This window comes from Zootoca vivipara, chromosome 2 (assembly GCF_965207765.1).
Source record: "Zootoca vivipara chromosome 2, rZooViv2.hap1.1, whole genome shotgun sequence".
Taxonomy (NCBI): Eukaryota; Metazoa; Chordata; class Lepidosauria; order Squamata; family Lacertidae; genus Zootoca; species Zootoca vivipara.
In genome coordinates, this window is record NC_142584.1 from 8864292 (window position 1) to 8877973 (window position 13682).

Here is a 13682-nt window from a genome sequence, read left to right on the forward strand (position 1 = left end):
CTCACTTGACCACTCTGCATTTGGGACAGAGTTTGCTGTTCCTGTGTGATGTACACTATTGCCAGCTGTAGCAACAGTGTCAAATTTTAATCCTGTGGTGTACCACCTCTTGAATATTATATAATACTTAAGCACCACTGCATGTCAAGTGCTGTATTGCAATTAGAATCGAGGTGCCCCAGTTGGGTATCTCTCATAATTAGAAAATGATGCCTTTCACATTCAAAAGCTTCCAGAGTTAACACTAAATACATTACTTCTGGTAAATGAGCCACCATAGACATTAGAGGGCTATGAAAATTTGTGTCCCGGGCTTTTTAGACTCGTCTACCCATGTACTATCAGAAACCAAAAGGGAGCATTGGTTGCCAGATGTGAATCGCCCCCCCCCCACTTAGATATATTCTGCTGATAGCTGAATTATATTTCCAGGATACAAAATAAATGGAGAGCAGAAGGAAGGAAGGCAGCCTAACCCAGAAAGACCCCATAAGAACAGATCCCCAGGGGGCAGAGGAACACTCCCAGGGGAGAAATTTTGACAGCAGCAGTCAGGAGACAGACTGTGAGAGCCAGAACAAGCCGGGGAGGCAGCGGAGAAAAAACACAGCCATTAGCAGGACGTTTGGTGTTTCCTCCCGGTGCAAGGAAGGCATTGAAAGGCTGAAGGGCCTCCTGGCCCTGCAAAGACCCCTTGTGAGGCCCACCATCTGCAATGAGTGTGGCAAGGGCTTCAGCCGCAGTTCGGACCTCGTCAGGCACCAGATCACCCACACAGGGGAGAAGCCCTACACCCGCGCTGACTGCGGCAAAGGCTTCATCCAGAACTCCAACCTGCTGGCCCACTAGAGGATACACACAGGAGAGAATCCCTACCAATGCAGGGACTGCAGCAAGCGCTTCAGCGAGAGCTCTGCCCTTATCCAGCATCAGAGGACCCACATGGGAGAGAAGCCTTACGTGTGCGTGGAGTGCGGGAAGTGATTCAGTGTGAGCTCGAACCTAATTCGTCACCGGCGCACCCATACGGACGAGGGGCCTTATATCTGTGAGGAGTGCAGGGAGGGTTTCTGGCACAAGTCGCAGCTCAGGAGGCACCAGAAACTGCACATAGCTTAGCGTTTGGGGTGGGGGTGAGCTACAAAATCAAACCAAACCGCATACTGTGTAAAAGAACAGGCCAATATGTAAAACTGAAACAAATGTGTTCTTGTGCACATTTTCTGAACTCGGATTTACCTGCAAAAAGATAGTTAAAGTTGATCCTTCCAATTTAATTTTCCCACCCATTGCTCTCCTGTACAGGTTTTGGGCTGCAATCCTATACACGCCGAACTCAATGGAACTTAGGTCTAAGAAGGCCTGCAAGGAATAGCACTGTTGGCGGGTTTAAGAAAAACGTGGGTGTCAGAAACACTTCACTATGACCACCTTGAAGTTCATCAGCAATGCTGAAAAGTTAGGCTTTAAATATACTTCCAAGTCAGGTTTTGAAACCAATCTTTGAAAAATCACTCACATTCCAAGTTTTGGCTATAGTTTGGTTGTATATGGGATCAAAAGCACGTGAGGATTCTATATTTTGGGACTCAATGGCCTGGTTCTCATGCTGCACTAAGACAAGCCAAATGCACACAGGATCCAGAAGAGATGGTAGCCAATTTACTCCTTTTAAAAAATAATAATTTTCATTTTACAACAAACAAAAGCAAAATCTATTAAAAAGCAACTTACTGCATGTGTCGTATTTTGAATCCCCTCCCCCTCTTTCTGTGGTTCCTTACGTTTATAATATTTTTACTGCATTTCCGAATTAAACCTATTTATTATTTATCCCATATATTCAATATATGTTTTATATCACTGCACATTTTCACATTAATCCTGCTAATGTCTTAATCTGTTTACAATAGTCTTGTAAATATTCAATAAACAGTTTCCATTATTTATTAAAAACCTTGTCATCTTGATTAAAAATAATAATAATAATCTATTATTTGTACCCCACCCATTCGGCTGGGTTTCTCCAGCCACTCTGGGCAGCTTCCAACAAAGATTAAAATACATTAAAATGTCACACATTAAAAACTTCCCTAAACAGGGCTGCCTTCAGATGTTTTCTAAATGTCAGGTTTATCTCTTTGACATCTGATGGGAGTGCATTCCACAGGGCGGGTGCCACTACTGAGAAGGCCCTCTGCCTGGTTCCCTGTAGTTTTGCTTCTCGCAGATAGGGAACTGCCAGAAGGCCCTCAGCGCTGGATCTCAGTGTCCGGTCAGAACAATGGAGGTGGAGACGCTCCTTCAGGTATACTGGACCGAGGCCATTTAGGGCTTTAAAGGTCAGCACCAACGCTTTGATTTGTGCTCGGAAACGTACTGGGAGCTAGTGTAGGTCTTTCATGCTGGCCGCTCCCAGTCACCAGTCTAGCTGCTGCATTCTGGATTAGTTGTAGTTTCCGGGTCACCTTCAAAGGTAGCCCCACGTAGAGCTCATTGCAGTAGTCCAAGCAGGAGATAACCAGAGCATACACCACTCTGGCGAGACAGTCCGCAGGCAGATAGGGTCTCAGCCTGCGTACCAGATGGAGCTGGTAGACAGCTGCCCTGGATACAGAACTGACCTGCGCCTCCATGCACAGCTGTGAGTCCAAAATGACTCCCAGGCTGCGCACCTGGTCCTTCAGGGGCACAGTTACCCAATTCAGGACCAGGGAGTCCACACCAGCTCACCCCGTCCCCCAAGAACAGTACTTCTGTCTCGTCAGGATTCAACCTCAATCCATTAACCGCCATCCATCCTCTAACTGCCTCCAGGCCCTCACACAGGGCCTTCACCGCCTTCACTGGTTCCGCTTTATTCTTCTGTTAAGTTTAGCCATTTCTGCGTAATCCAGTAGTTTCTGTCGCCATTCCTCTTTAGTTGGGACATTTTCTTCTTTCCATCTTTGGGCAAATAGCAGTCAAGCGGCTGGGGTCGCATATATAATTTTTAAAAAATTGTTTTAGGTAACTTTGCTCTACTTCTGATTGCTCAGCTGTTGTGTTGAGCTGTGCTGCGGCTTGGCTTAGTGTGTCATCCAAACCTGAGCTCATGGTTTGGCTCTCTTCAGACAAACCAAGAGCTGTAGCCAAGGTTTGTCCTATGGTTTATGGTTTGTGGTTTGTTTGGGAGAACTTACCCACATGCCTGGGTTCAGACTACACACTAAGCTTAGCTTAGCTCATCCCAATGGCAGAACAACCAGGGAGCAGCAAAGTGTCCAGGTTCTCTTCCTTAGGAGCCCACATGCTTGTGTGTTCCTGCTGAGTCATGGTTTGGTCCTACTGAGTGCGATCTGCACGCCCCTTGAAGCATTTCCACCCTTAAATTGGGTACAGTCATACATCGGTTTAAGTATGCCTCGGTTTGAGTATTTTCAGTTTCAATGGGAAAGTTCGCTTCAGGTTAAGTACAGTACAGACTTCCGGAACCAATTGTGTTTGTAAACCGAGGTAGCACGGTACATTTAAGACATATGGATTATGGCAGACGTCATGCTTCAAACACCAGCATTGGAAGCACACAGGACAGGAGCTAGAGTAAACAGCAGTGTGTACACAGCCTCTATCAGCTCCATTAAATCCAGTGGACCTACGGTACTTGTTTAGAAAGCTTAGTCAACTTCCACCCCTTGGCAGGTAGATTAATATATGGTGTTTTCTCTGGAGGAATTAATGCAGAGTCCCACAAGAAGTGTGCATGCACACGAAAGCTCATACCTATGACAAAGTTGGTCTCTAAGGTGCTACTGGAAGGATTTTATTTGTTGTTGTTGTTTTGACTCCTTCCACTGAAATTTATGAGACTGATCCGGGATGCTGTGGTACGCACATCCTGTCAATGGCACCCTTAAATTATTTCAAATCCTGGACTTACAGGGGCCCCCTCTTCAGACCACAAATGTGACACTATCTTTAGTTTATTCAGTGTATGGCAGGGCAAGCCAGAGTCCGCCTTTGCTTAAGGGCCTTGGGTTTAAGTACCCGAAAACCCTACCCAATATATTTTGGCACCTGAGGCAAACCACAAAATGGCACACACGCCCCCACCTCCCTGCCAGGGAATAAGAGGAACAAAGATGGAATCCATAGAACTGTAGAGTTGGAAGGGACGTCAAGTGACACATAGTCCACCCCCGCCCCCTGCAATGATGCAGGAATCTCCACTGAATAAATATCTACATCAAGATCTTGTCAAATGGGTGGGCCGGCCCTGGTCCTACTCAGAGGGTCTCCTGCTGGGACCTTCTGGGTGCATCGCTAAAGAAAAGGGTGCCGTTTGGCAAACAGCTCTCAGCCAGCTGCTGACCTCCCCGTCCCTAACGGAGAAGAAACTCGCCCACCTACTTTTCCGACGGCATTCTTCACCCCTCAGGGTGCATATATAGACACTGCACTTCCCTTTTCAAGAAAGCGTGCTGATTTACACTAGGACAACACCCCCCTCCCCACCTCTTAACCATAGAGCTAGCACTACCTCCCTCTTCCTAGCGATCACCAGGAAATACAGCAGCGGAGAGGAGGTGGAATAGGGGATTAAATCAAACTGGGACCTTCCTGTTCCCAGCAGCCCCCTGAGCCGAGCTGAGAGTTGAGCTTTAGTGCAATCGCTGCCGTGGCGGCTCAGCCTCCTTTCTCTTGCCTAAGGTGGGGGTGGTGTTTGGAAAAATAAAAATAAATCAGAACGGGTTACCTTGCTTCCTTCATCTTCCCAGGGCAAGTGAGTTTGAACCGAGGGATCTGCGGGGGTGGGAGATACCGGGAGGGGGAAATCGTTGCATTGGCAAGATTTGCAAGCGGAATTGGCAAGATTTGCAAGCAGGGAAGGGGAGCATCGCTAGGCACGACCTCCCTTTCTCTGCAAACCGCATCCCGAGTGGGCAGCATTGCGCCCTTTTTTTTTTACTTTGCAAAAGACTTTGCATGCCTATTATTGATCAGATTTCTTCCTTGCTTGCCACCCTTGGTGAGAATTTCCTTGTTATTCCCATTGCTCCCTTCTCTCTGTGTGTCGTTCTCACGTCGGTGCAATATCGAAATGGTTCCCTCTCTCCGGGGATGTGGCCTCACGGCTCAGATCTGCAGGATTTCGGGGTCCGGCTGGCCGCCAACTGTCCCCCCCCCCCATCCTCCACCACCTGCTTGCTCGCCCGCTGCCCCTGATGACATTGCTCGATCCCAAGATGGCCACCTCGGGCGAGAGAGAAAGCTGTCATTTTCAAAGTTGCGGCTCCGGGGGTGCAGCGAGGCATCGCTGCGGGGCATCAAGTTAGAGGTTTCCGGGGCTGAGTAAGGCGGCCGTGGGGATGAGCCTTTAATCTTCCTGAGCAGTGCAAAATCGGGGGTGGGGGTTTGGGGTACGGGAAGGTGCTGTTCGCTGGTTTTTAACTTTAGAAGACACTAGTATTTAACTCTCTCTCTAAGTATTGTGGCTAACACATTTATTGTGGCATGAGCATAACAGCCACGTGATTGGTCTTTGTATTTGTTTTTGTGTGTGCAAGGAGCTTACATGGCCGTTTCTCTGTACAGTAATATGTTGCTTTAATGATGGTTAGCCATTAGTGGCCTTATTTTCATTTTTATTGTTACTAGGTCCCCATGTGCTACATTGCTTCTTCTTCTCCTTCTCCTCATTCTTTTGCCTCATCCCCACCCCCCCACCCCACCCCGATGTTCTTCTGGTTAACTGGGTTCATATTGTGGGAGGCTTACAGTTGGCAACGTTTTTTAGAAAAGGAACATGCTCACCAGTAGTTTGATTATATGGCAGCAATCCCGTGCAGTTTCTTGGCAGTGAATCCTGCCAAATGCAATTGGTCTTAATCAATTGATTCAGTGGTTAAAGTTGCCTATGGATAGAGCAATAACTCTGAAGCACATTTTGTTGGGAGGTAGCATGCATACCGGGCAGGAGCATAACTCAGCAGGAGAGTGTTTGCTCTTGCCTGCAGAAGGTTCCTGCTTCAATCTGGGACAATTAAAAGAGAAGTGGGCGAGGGGGAAGAAGCGGGTGTTGGGGGGAGACCTCCTCTGTTTCAGAGCCCGGAGAGCTGCTGCCAGTCAGGGCAGGCAATACTGGGTTAAATGTAAGAGGAGCCCTGCTGGATCAGCATAACAGGCATCTGCCGCTAAGGGGATGAGGCCTTGACTTCATAGCAGAGCACCTGTTTTGTGTGCAGGTTCAATCCCTGGCACCTGCAGGTAGGGTTGGGAGAGAAGCCTGCCTAAAACTTTGTAGAGCCGCTGCCAACCAGTGTAGACAGCATTGAGCTAGATGGGCCGATGAATGATGGGTGCAATTTATCTGGTATTTCATTTGAATGGCTCCTTTTGGTTCCTCCCTTGTTAAATAATAAGTGTGGAACAGCAATTAAGGTTTAAGTTGTAAACTGGTCTTCCCCTGTACCTTTTCAGGAAATGAAAAGGTGCTGGGCTAGTAGCACTGAACCCTGTTTCGGGGCCCTGCACTACAATTCCCATCTTCCCTGACTGTTGGCTATACCGGCTTGGGCTGATGGGAGTTGGAATCCAACATCCGTGGAGGGACACAAGTTCTCCATCCTTGGTCTACACCACTGCTGTAGTTTCAGAACAAAGTAGTTGATTCCCCATCTCATGATATAGGAGGCGTTCTCATGTTCCACTGAAAGGATGAGATTTTAATCACTGGTAACTGGAGTGCTCTTGCTCTGTACTCTGTGACCAATGCATAGTTTGATTTGGAAATACCCCTGGAACGTATTTTCAAGGTCAGGACTCAAACCCTGAAACATGTTGAGGCACTACAAAAAGAGTGTTGCTTAACATGTGCAGAGTGCATTCTGGTCACCGCTGAGCAGGGTGGGCTTTACAGGGCAGGGCTGTTAGATCAGAGCATGCAATTTTGTGAAGCCTTGGCACTTTTCAGTGTAGAGGTTAAGTCCTCCCAAGTAGAGGTCATAGATTATCAGAGCTAGATAGGCCTCGCTATACCAGCATAGGTCCCACCAGAAGATGAGAGAGCATGGCATGATAGTCAGAGGGGAGGCTGTGTGATCTCAAGCTGTAGGCAATTATGGTCCCTTTCACCCAGTACTGCTTGTTTGTGAACATCTGTTACAAACTCCAGAAATGCTTGATATTTCCTCTGATTTCAATTCTCTCATTCTACCCATAGCAGTAACACTCTGGCTTGGAGGGGGGGGAAAGCTCTTTGAGATGGAGTGCGAAGACCCAGGTCGTGTGGAGATCCACAACTCAGATGATGGTGGGATTGTACGGAGAGTCTACCTAGGTGAGATGCTTGGCCCAGTTGCACATTCTTGTGTGAATCCTATTATTCTTCTTACATTATTATACCCGGGTCTAAACCACTGGGCCTAGGGCTTGCTGATTGGAAGGTTGGCGGTTTGAATCCCTGCAACGGGGTGAGCTCCCATTGAAAGCACGTCAAAGTGCAAGTAGATAAATAGGTACCGCTCCAGCGGGAAGGTAAAGTGTTTCCGTGCACTGCTCTGGTTTCGCCAGAAGCGGCTCAGTCATGCTGGCCACATGACCCGGAAAAACTGTCTGCAGACAAACGTCGGCTCCCTCGGCCAGTAAAGCGAGATGAGTGCCGCAACCCCCAAGTTGTTCACGACTGGACTTAACTGTCAGGGGTCCTTTACCATTTTCCCCTCCCCTCCAAGGAGCTCAAGGGAGCATACAAGGTTCTTCTTCCTCCTCCTCTTCCTTTTATCTGCACAGCAACCCTGTGAGGCAGGTTAGACAAATATATTATAGAATCATAGGCTTGCAGAGCTGGAAGGGACCCCTTAGATCATCTAGTCCAACCCCCTGCAATGCAGGAATCTCAACCAAAGCATCCATGACAGGTGGCCATCCGACCTCTGATTAAAAACCTCAAAGGAAGGAGAGTCCATAAGCTCATTCTGCTCCAATCACTCTCCAGGATTGCTGTTATGCATTCCATTTGAAAATGATTTAATGTTGCCCTAGTTTTTTGCCAGTGATAGGGAACCTGTGGCTCGCCATATGTTACGAGACTACAACTCCCACCATCCCTTAAGAGAATAAGTCATGTACCAGGTCTTGCAGTTTGATGATGTGGAATCTCTGTTGCTAATAAAGGTGATAGCAAAGGGCAGGGGGCAAATATTCCTCCTTCCTGTAACTGCAGCCGACAATACAAATTTACTAAATATGCATGTGCAACTCTCCATAAGCCCTCGCTTATTGTTCTGCATATGCCTTGATTCCACTGCGGTGCAGAAAAAGCACATTATGTAGCACTGGGTGGAGAACTGAGCTTCCTGGCCACAGCCAAGTGGTAGCTGCATGCAGAAGGCACCACCCAGGTCCAATCCTTAACATCTTCAGGTAACAGGTAGGTAGCCGTGTTGGTCTGGATCGAAGTAAAATAAAAAAATTCCTTCAGTAGCACCTTAAAGACCAACTAAGTTTTTATTTTGGTATGAGCTTTCGTGTGCATGCACACTTCTTCAGATACAGTGAAATGGAAGTTTCCAGGCACTTATGTAGAGAAGGGGTGGGGAGGGGTGGGGATGGGGAGGGGGGATCACTCAGAAGGGTGGTGGAAATGGGTGATTGACTGACTGATAGCTGTTGATGACCGCAAACGACTGCAAATGGTTTTGCATGAAAAAGCAAGGGTTGAGATGGCTGAAGATCGCTTATCATGTATAATGAGATAAGAACCCGATATCTCTGTTCAAACCAGGTCCCTCCATGGTTTTGAGCTTGGTGATAAGTTGCAATTCAGCAACTTCTCTTTCCAGTCTATTTCTGAAATTCTTTTGTAGTAAGACAGCTACTTTGAGATCTTGTATAGAATGTCCTGGGAGATTGAAGTGTTCTCCTACTGGTTTTTCTGTCTTCTGGTTCCTGATGTCAGATTTATGTCCATTTATCCTTTGGCGTAGGGTTTGGCCTGTTTGTCCAATATAGAGAGCTGAAGGGCACTGTTGGCATTTGATGGCATACACAATCTATACAAGATCTCAAAGTAGCTGTCTTACTACAAAAGAATTTCAGAAATAGACTGGAAAGAGAAGTTGCTGAATTGCAACTTATCACCAAGCTCAAAACCATGGAGGGACCTGGTTTGAACAGAGATATCGGGTTCTTATCTCATTATACATGATAAGCGATCTTCAGCCATCTCAACCCTTGCTTTTTCATGCAAAACCATTTGCAGTCGTTTGCGGTCATCAACAGCTATCAGTCAGTCAATCACCCATTTCCACCACCCTTCTGAGTGATCCCCCCTCCCCATCCCCACCCCTCCCCACCCCTTCTCTACATAAGTGCCTGGAAACTTCCATTTCACTGTATCTGAAGAAGTGTGCATGCACACGAAAGCTCATACCAAAATAAAAACTTAGTTGGTCTTTAAGGTGCTACTGAAGGAATTTTTTTATTTATCTTCAGGTAAGATGGAGAGACCCCTGCCTAAAACCTTGGGAGTACAGTGTTAGACAGCATTGTACTAGATGGAGCAAGGGTCTTGCTTGGTATAAGACAGCTTCTTTGGATCCCACGTCTTTTATTTATAAATGGCACACATTTCTAGCACTGAAAAGGAACAGGAAGCTGCCTTGTCCATCTAACTCAGTACTGCCCATACTGCTTAGTGGTGGCTCTTTGGGATTTAAGTCAGGGTTTTCTCCCCGCTCTACTTACAGATGCTGAAGATTCAATCTGGGATCTGCTGTTTGCAAAGCAGATGCTCTACCGCTGATCTATGGCCTTTCTTATAACTGCAAATTGCATTATTACCTGTTCTGCATCTTTCCCTCAGCAACAATTTATTGAAAATAGGTGCAAAGGGTTTAGCAGGCATTCAAATTTCAAATGCAGAGACTGTCATAAATATACATGCCTGATTTCATTTCTCAATGCTGAAGCGTGTAGCATCTTCCTCCAAAATTAGAAGCGGAGATCAAGCTGGAAGTTGAACTTGAAATGTAGAATAGGGCCATGGGCAAACACACTAGCTATCATTTTGGCGTTTTGCATGCAAACAGGACGACCAAGGGCAAGTTTAAAGCAAACCAGCTTTTCTTGGCCACTTAGGGGGAACTAGTAGGAATGGTGCAATAAAACTATGCCAAATGGAAGAAATTATACAAACTATCGTAATAAATGTGAGTTGCACCATTAGCTTTTTCATAACACTTGGGTTATCAAACAGGTGTGTGGCTGTTTTTAAACTCAGCCCTGGTGGGTTTCCATTTTTGAAAGCCTCAGACTTAAAGACCCATTCTTCTGACCTCTGCGGATCAGCCTGTGCGTCTTGCTGCATTGCTCCTGTGGCTGATCTATGTGGCTGTTTTCCCCTACAGCTGACAAAGGTGAAGATGATCTGGAGCACGAGACCATCCAATCCAGCATTCAGCATGGACAGTCCAACTGGAAGGCAAATTCCCAGCAGGAAGGATCAGCCCCTGGCAGCTATGGCGAGGGCGAGGGGGCGGTTGCAGCTGCAGTGGTCTCACGCTCCACCAAACAGCGCCCCTTCATCTGCAACGAGTGCGGCAAGAGCTTCAGCCACTGGTCGAAGCTGCTGCGGCACCAGCGCACCCACACCGGCGAGCGGCCCAGCACCTGCACCGACTGCGGCAAGAGCTTCTCGCAGAACTCGCACCTGGTGCAGCACCGGCGCACGCACACCGGCGAAAAGCCCTACGTCTGCCGGGACTGCGGCAAGAGCTTCAGCTGGAGCTCCAATCTCATCCAGCACCAGCGCATACACACAGGAGAGCGCCCTTACACGTGTGGGGACTGCGGGCGCAGCTTCACCCAAAGCAAGAACCTGGCCAAGCACCGGAGGACACACACGGGTGCCCGGCCGTTCCGCTGCCCCGAGTGTGGGCGGGGCTTTGCGCACACGGCCGGCCTGGTCAAACACCAGCGCCTGCGCCATGACACCGACTCTCCCATCGGGCACCCTTGCCCGGAATGCGGGCAGCGCTTCCGGGCACCCTCCGAGGTGGAGCGCCACCGCGTGGCTCACCACGGCGTTGCCCCCTCGGAGCCCTTCATCTGTGTGGAGTGCGGAGAGTGTTTCACCAAGAGAACCACACTCATCCGCCACAAGAGAGTGCACAAGCCCATCTTTGTGCGTTGAGGCTTTTCGTCGCCCCCGTGCGGGATGGGAATTCCAAACGTCTATGCCCAGGCTTGCAGCCTGAAGACTACAGGTTGGGGTCCGAGGTGACTCTGGACGGCAACCTGGGTGTCGCTTGACCAGGTCAAAGGCCCTGATGGGGCCAACGTGCAAAATCCACTGGGTGGTGACGAGGAGGAGGAGGAGGAGCAGGAGGGAAGAAGAAAAGACTGGGCTCAGAGCTTGGACTCCAGGCCCTTGTCGGGAGAGAGACTGGTTGCAGCCCAGATCTCGAACTGCCTGTGGGGCAGAATGAAAGCACAGCATAACTCTCACTCACCTGCTGAGAATCTACAGGCCCTGGACTCTTCTCCTGTACATACAATGTGTGTGTGTGTGGGGGATTCTTTAGTTAGAAGCCATAATAGAAAACCTTCAAGGGGAGGGAGGGGGAAGAGATCCAGTAAGCAAGTCTCCCTGAGACTTGGATGGAAGAAAGAATTCAGACGAGGAAGCATCTTGCAGCAGAACTGAGTTGCCTCAGGGAAGGAGCATGGACAATTGGGGCAGGGGAAATTGGATGGCGGTTGAGGAGAGGACAGGGAGATTGAACAAAACAATTGTGAAATAAAAGTTTTGTGTATCTCCTGATCTCAAAGTGCCAAACTCATTCTTTCTTTTAGAAGTTTGCGATCAAACAAGGGCAGTTCAAGAGACAAAGGTAGGCAATGTGGCAGAATGGGAAGATGGACCAAATTCGGAACAGGAGATGAATAGCACTGATAAAAAGGCCACTCACTGGGATACTGTGGTGGCTGATGGGCTGTACAGAAGAAGAAAAGGAGACACTATGGACTAAAAGACATTTAAGCCCAGCAACCCAACAAGAGGACATAGCAAGTCTTTTTTTTTTTTTGCAGTGCAGGGTACAAACTGGCATCTGGGGCAGAACACAGTTCATTTTAAAGCTGTTCCTTGTGTTTATGGCTATGGATGTTAGTTATGCAAAAGGCAGTTTTCATAGATAGGTCTTGATCTTCCCAGCCACCTCATATTCCTCTCCTGATAAATACTTTTTGCATACCCACATTTCTCCACCTATCACTATATTACTACAAGCATACTTTATCAACTACAGTCAAGCAAAAACTACAGAGGATAGACATCTACAATAGTAGTAACAGTATTATCTGGCCTATAAGTGAGTCCTTCAGATGTTGAGGTGTTCTCTCCCTGCAGGGGAGAAAAGTTGTTATAAAATGAAACATCCTTGCTTTCTGGTTTCCTGAGAAAACTTACAAATGGTCCTTCATCACACAGGGAGACAAGTGAATGAGAGGCATACAGATTCAGGCTGCTGACACAACTACGAAATATCTCTATATGGAGGACATAGTACTAAGCGTGCTTTAGGATTGCAGGCTGAAAGTGTTAGTGCTTATTGAATTCTATGGCTGCATTTGGATATAGCTCAACCATGGTTTAATACAGAGACAGGGAAGCTGTGGCATTCCAGAGGGTGTTGGACTCCCAGTCGTCATCACTGACCACTGGCCATGCTGGCATAAAATGATGGGAGTTGAAAGTCCCAACTGGAGGCCCATAGGTTTAGCATTAACGGAAGGAACTTCAGGAAGCCCTTGCGGCATCATAGCTGCCAAGTTCTCCCTTTTTTTAAGGGAAATTCCCTTATGCTGAATAGGCTTCCTCGTGAGAAAAGGGAAAACTTGGCAGCTATGTGCGGCATGCCTGGATGTCCCTCGCCCTCTGGATGAAGCAAGTAAGCTTCATAAACTTTGAGAGAAATTCAACATAGTGTTATGGCAATCATTCACAGTGCAAGCCAGGCATCCCCAAACTTCGGCCCTCCAGATGTTTTGGACTACAATTCCCATCTTCCCTGACCACTGGTCCCGTTAGCTAGGGATCATGGGAGTTGTAGGCCAAAACATCTGGAGGGCCGCAGTTTGGGGATGCCTGGTGCAAGCATTTCAGCTTTCCAGATGGAACAATCCCCCCTGCCCCCCCCCGCTGTTCTGGGAGCTCTCCACCGAGCCAATTTGGTGAAGAAAGAGGAGGCAAAGGCGCTGGTGGTTGTGGGACTTGTTATATGAGTGCGCCCCTAGGGGTCTTAAGTTTGCTTCTTTCAACTAATCTTTACAATTAACTAGTTTGTCCGGGTTAAGGCGACACGGATGGTTGTACCTATTCTAAAACAGAAACAAAAAGCTTCTGGACTCCTCCTCGATGTTGCAACAAAGGATAAGGGGGAAAGTATGCGAGTCCAAAGCTTGCAGTGCCTTGTAATGCTAGGCAAACCAGCCCTATTGGATTTACTTCGGAATAAATATGCTTATGACCACACTAAGATACCTAGTGAATGTACAATCCAATACTCAGCCCTGGAACGTAGACATATTCTCCCTCAATATCATTTCATACATATATCTGATTAATGTTATTTGCCCAAGATCTAAAGAGGTTAACAGCTGCTCACTTCAATTTCCCAGTTCCTTGCCTTCGCCTCCCA

The 13682-nt window shown here is 47.7% G+C and overlaps 1 protein-coding gene across 4 annotated transcripts; it reads left to right on the forward strand.

Moving 5' to 3' along the window:
* The first annotated feature begins 4574 nt into the window (after positions 1-4574).
* LOC118076666 (uncharacterized) lies at positions 4575-11804 on the forward strand. Of its 4 annotated transcripts, none has more exons than XM_035099501.3 (3): positions 4575-4762; positions 7202-7318; positions 10389-11804. In XM_035099501.3, the coding sequence occupies exons 2-3, from the start codon at positions 7243-7245 to the stop codon at positions 11171-11173; spliced, it is 861 nt and encodes a 286-aa protein (XP_034955392.1). In that variant the 5' UTR covers positions 4575-4762; positions 7202-7242; the 3' UTR covers positions 11174-11804. The 4 variants fall into 4 exon arrangements, with proteins under 4 accessions (XP_034955392.1, XP_088517381.1, XP_088517380.1 ...); XM_088661255.1 differs by having other exon boundaries at positions 4578-4689; XM_088661254.1 differs by having other exon boundaries at positions 4625-4758.
* The last annotated feature ends 1878 nt before the right edge of the window (positions 11805-13682 follow it).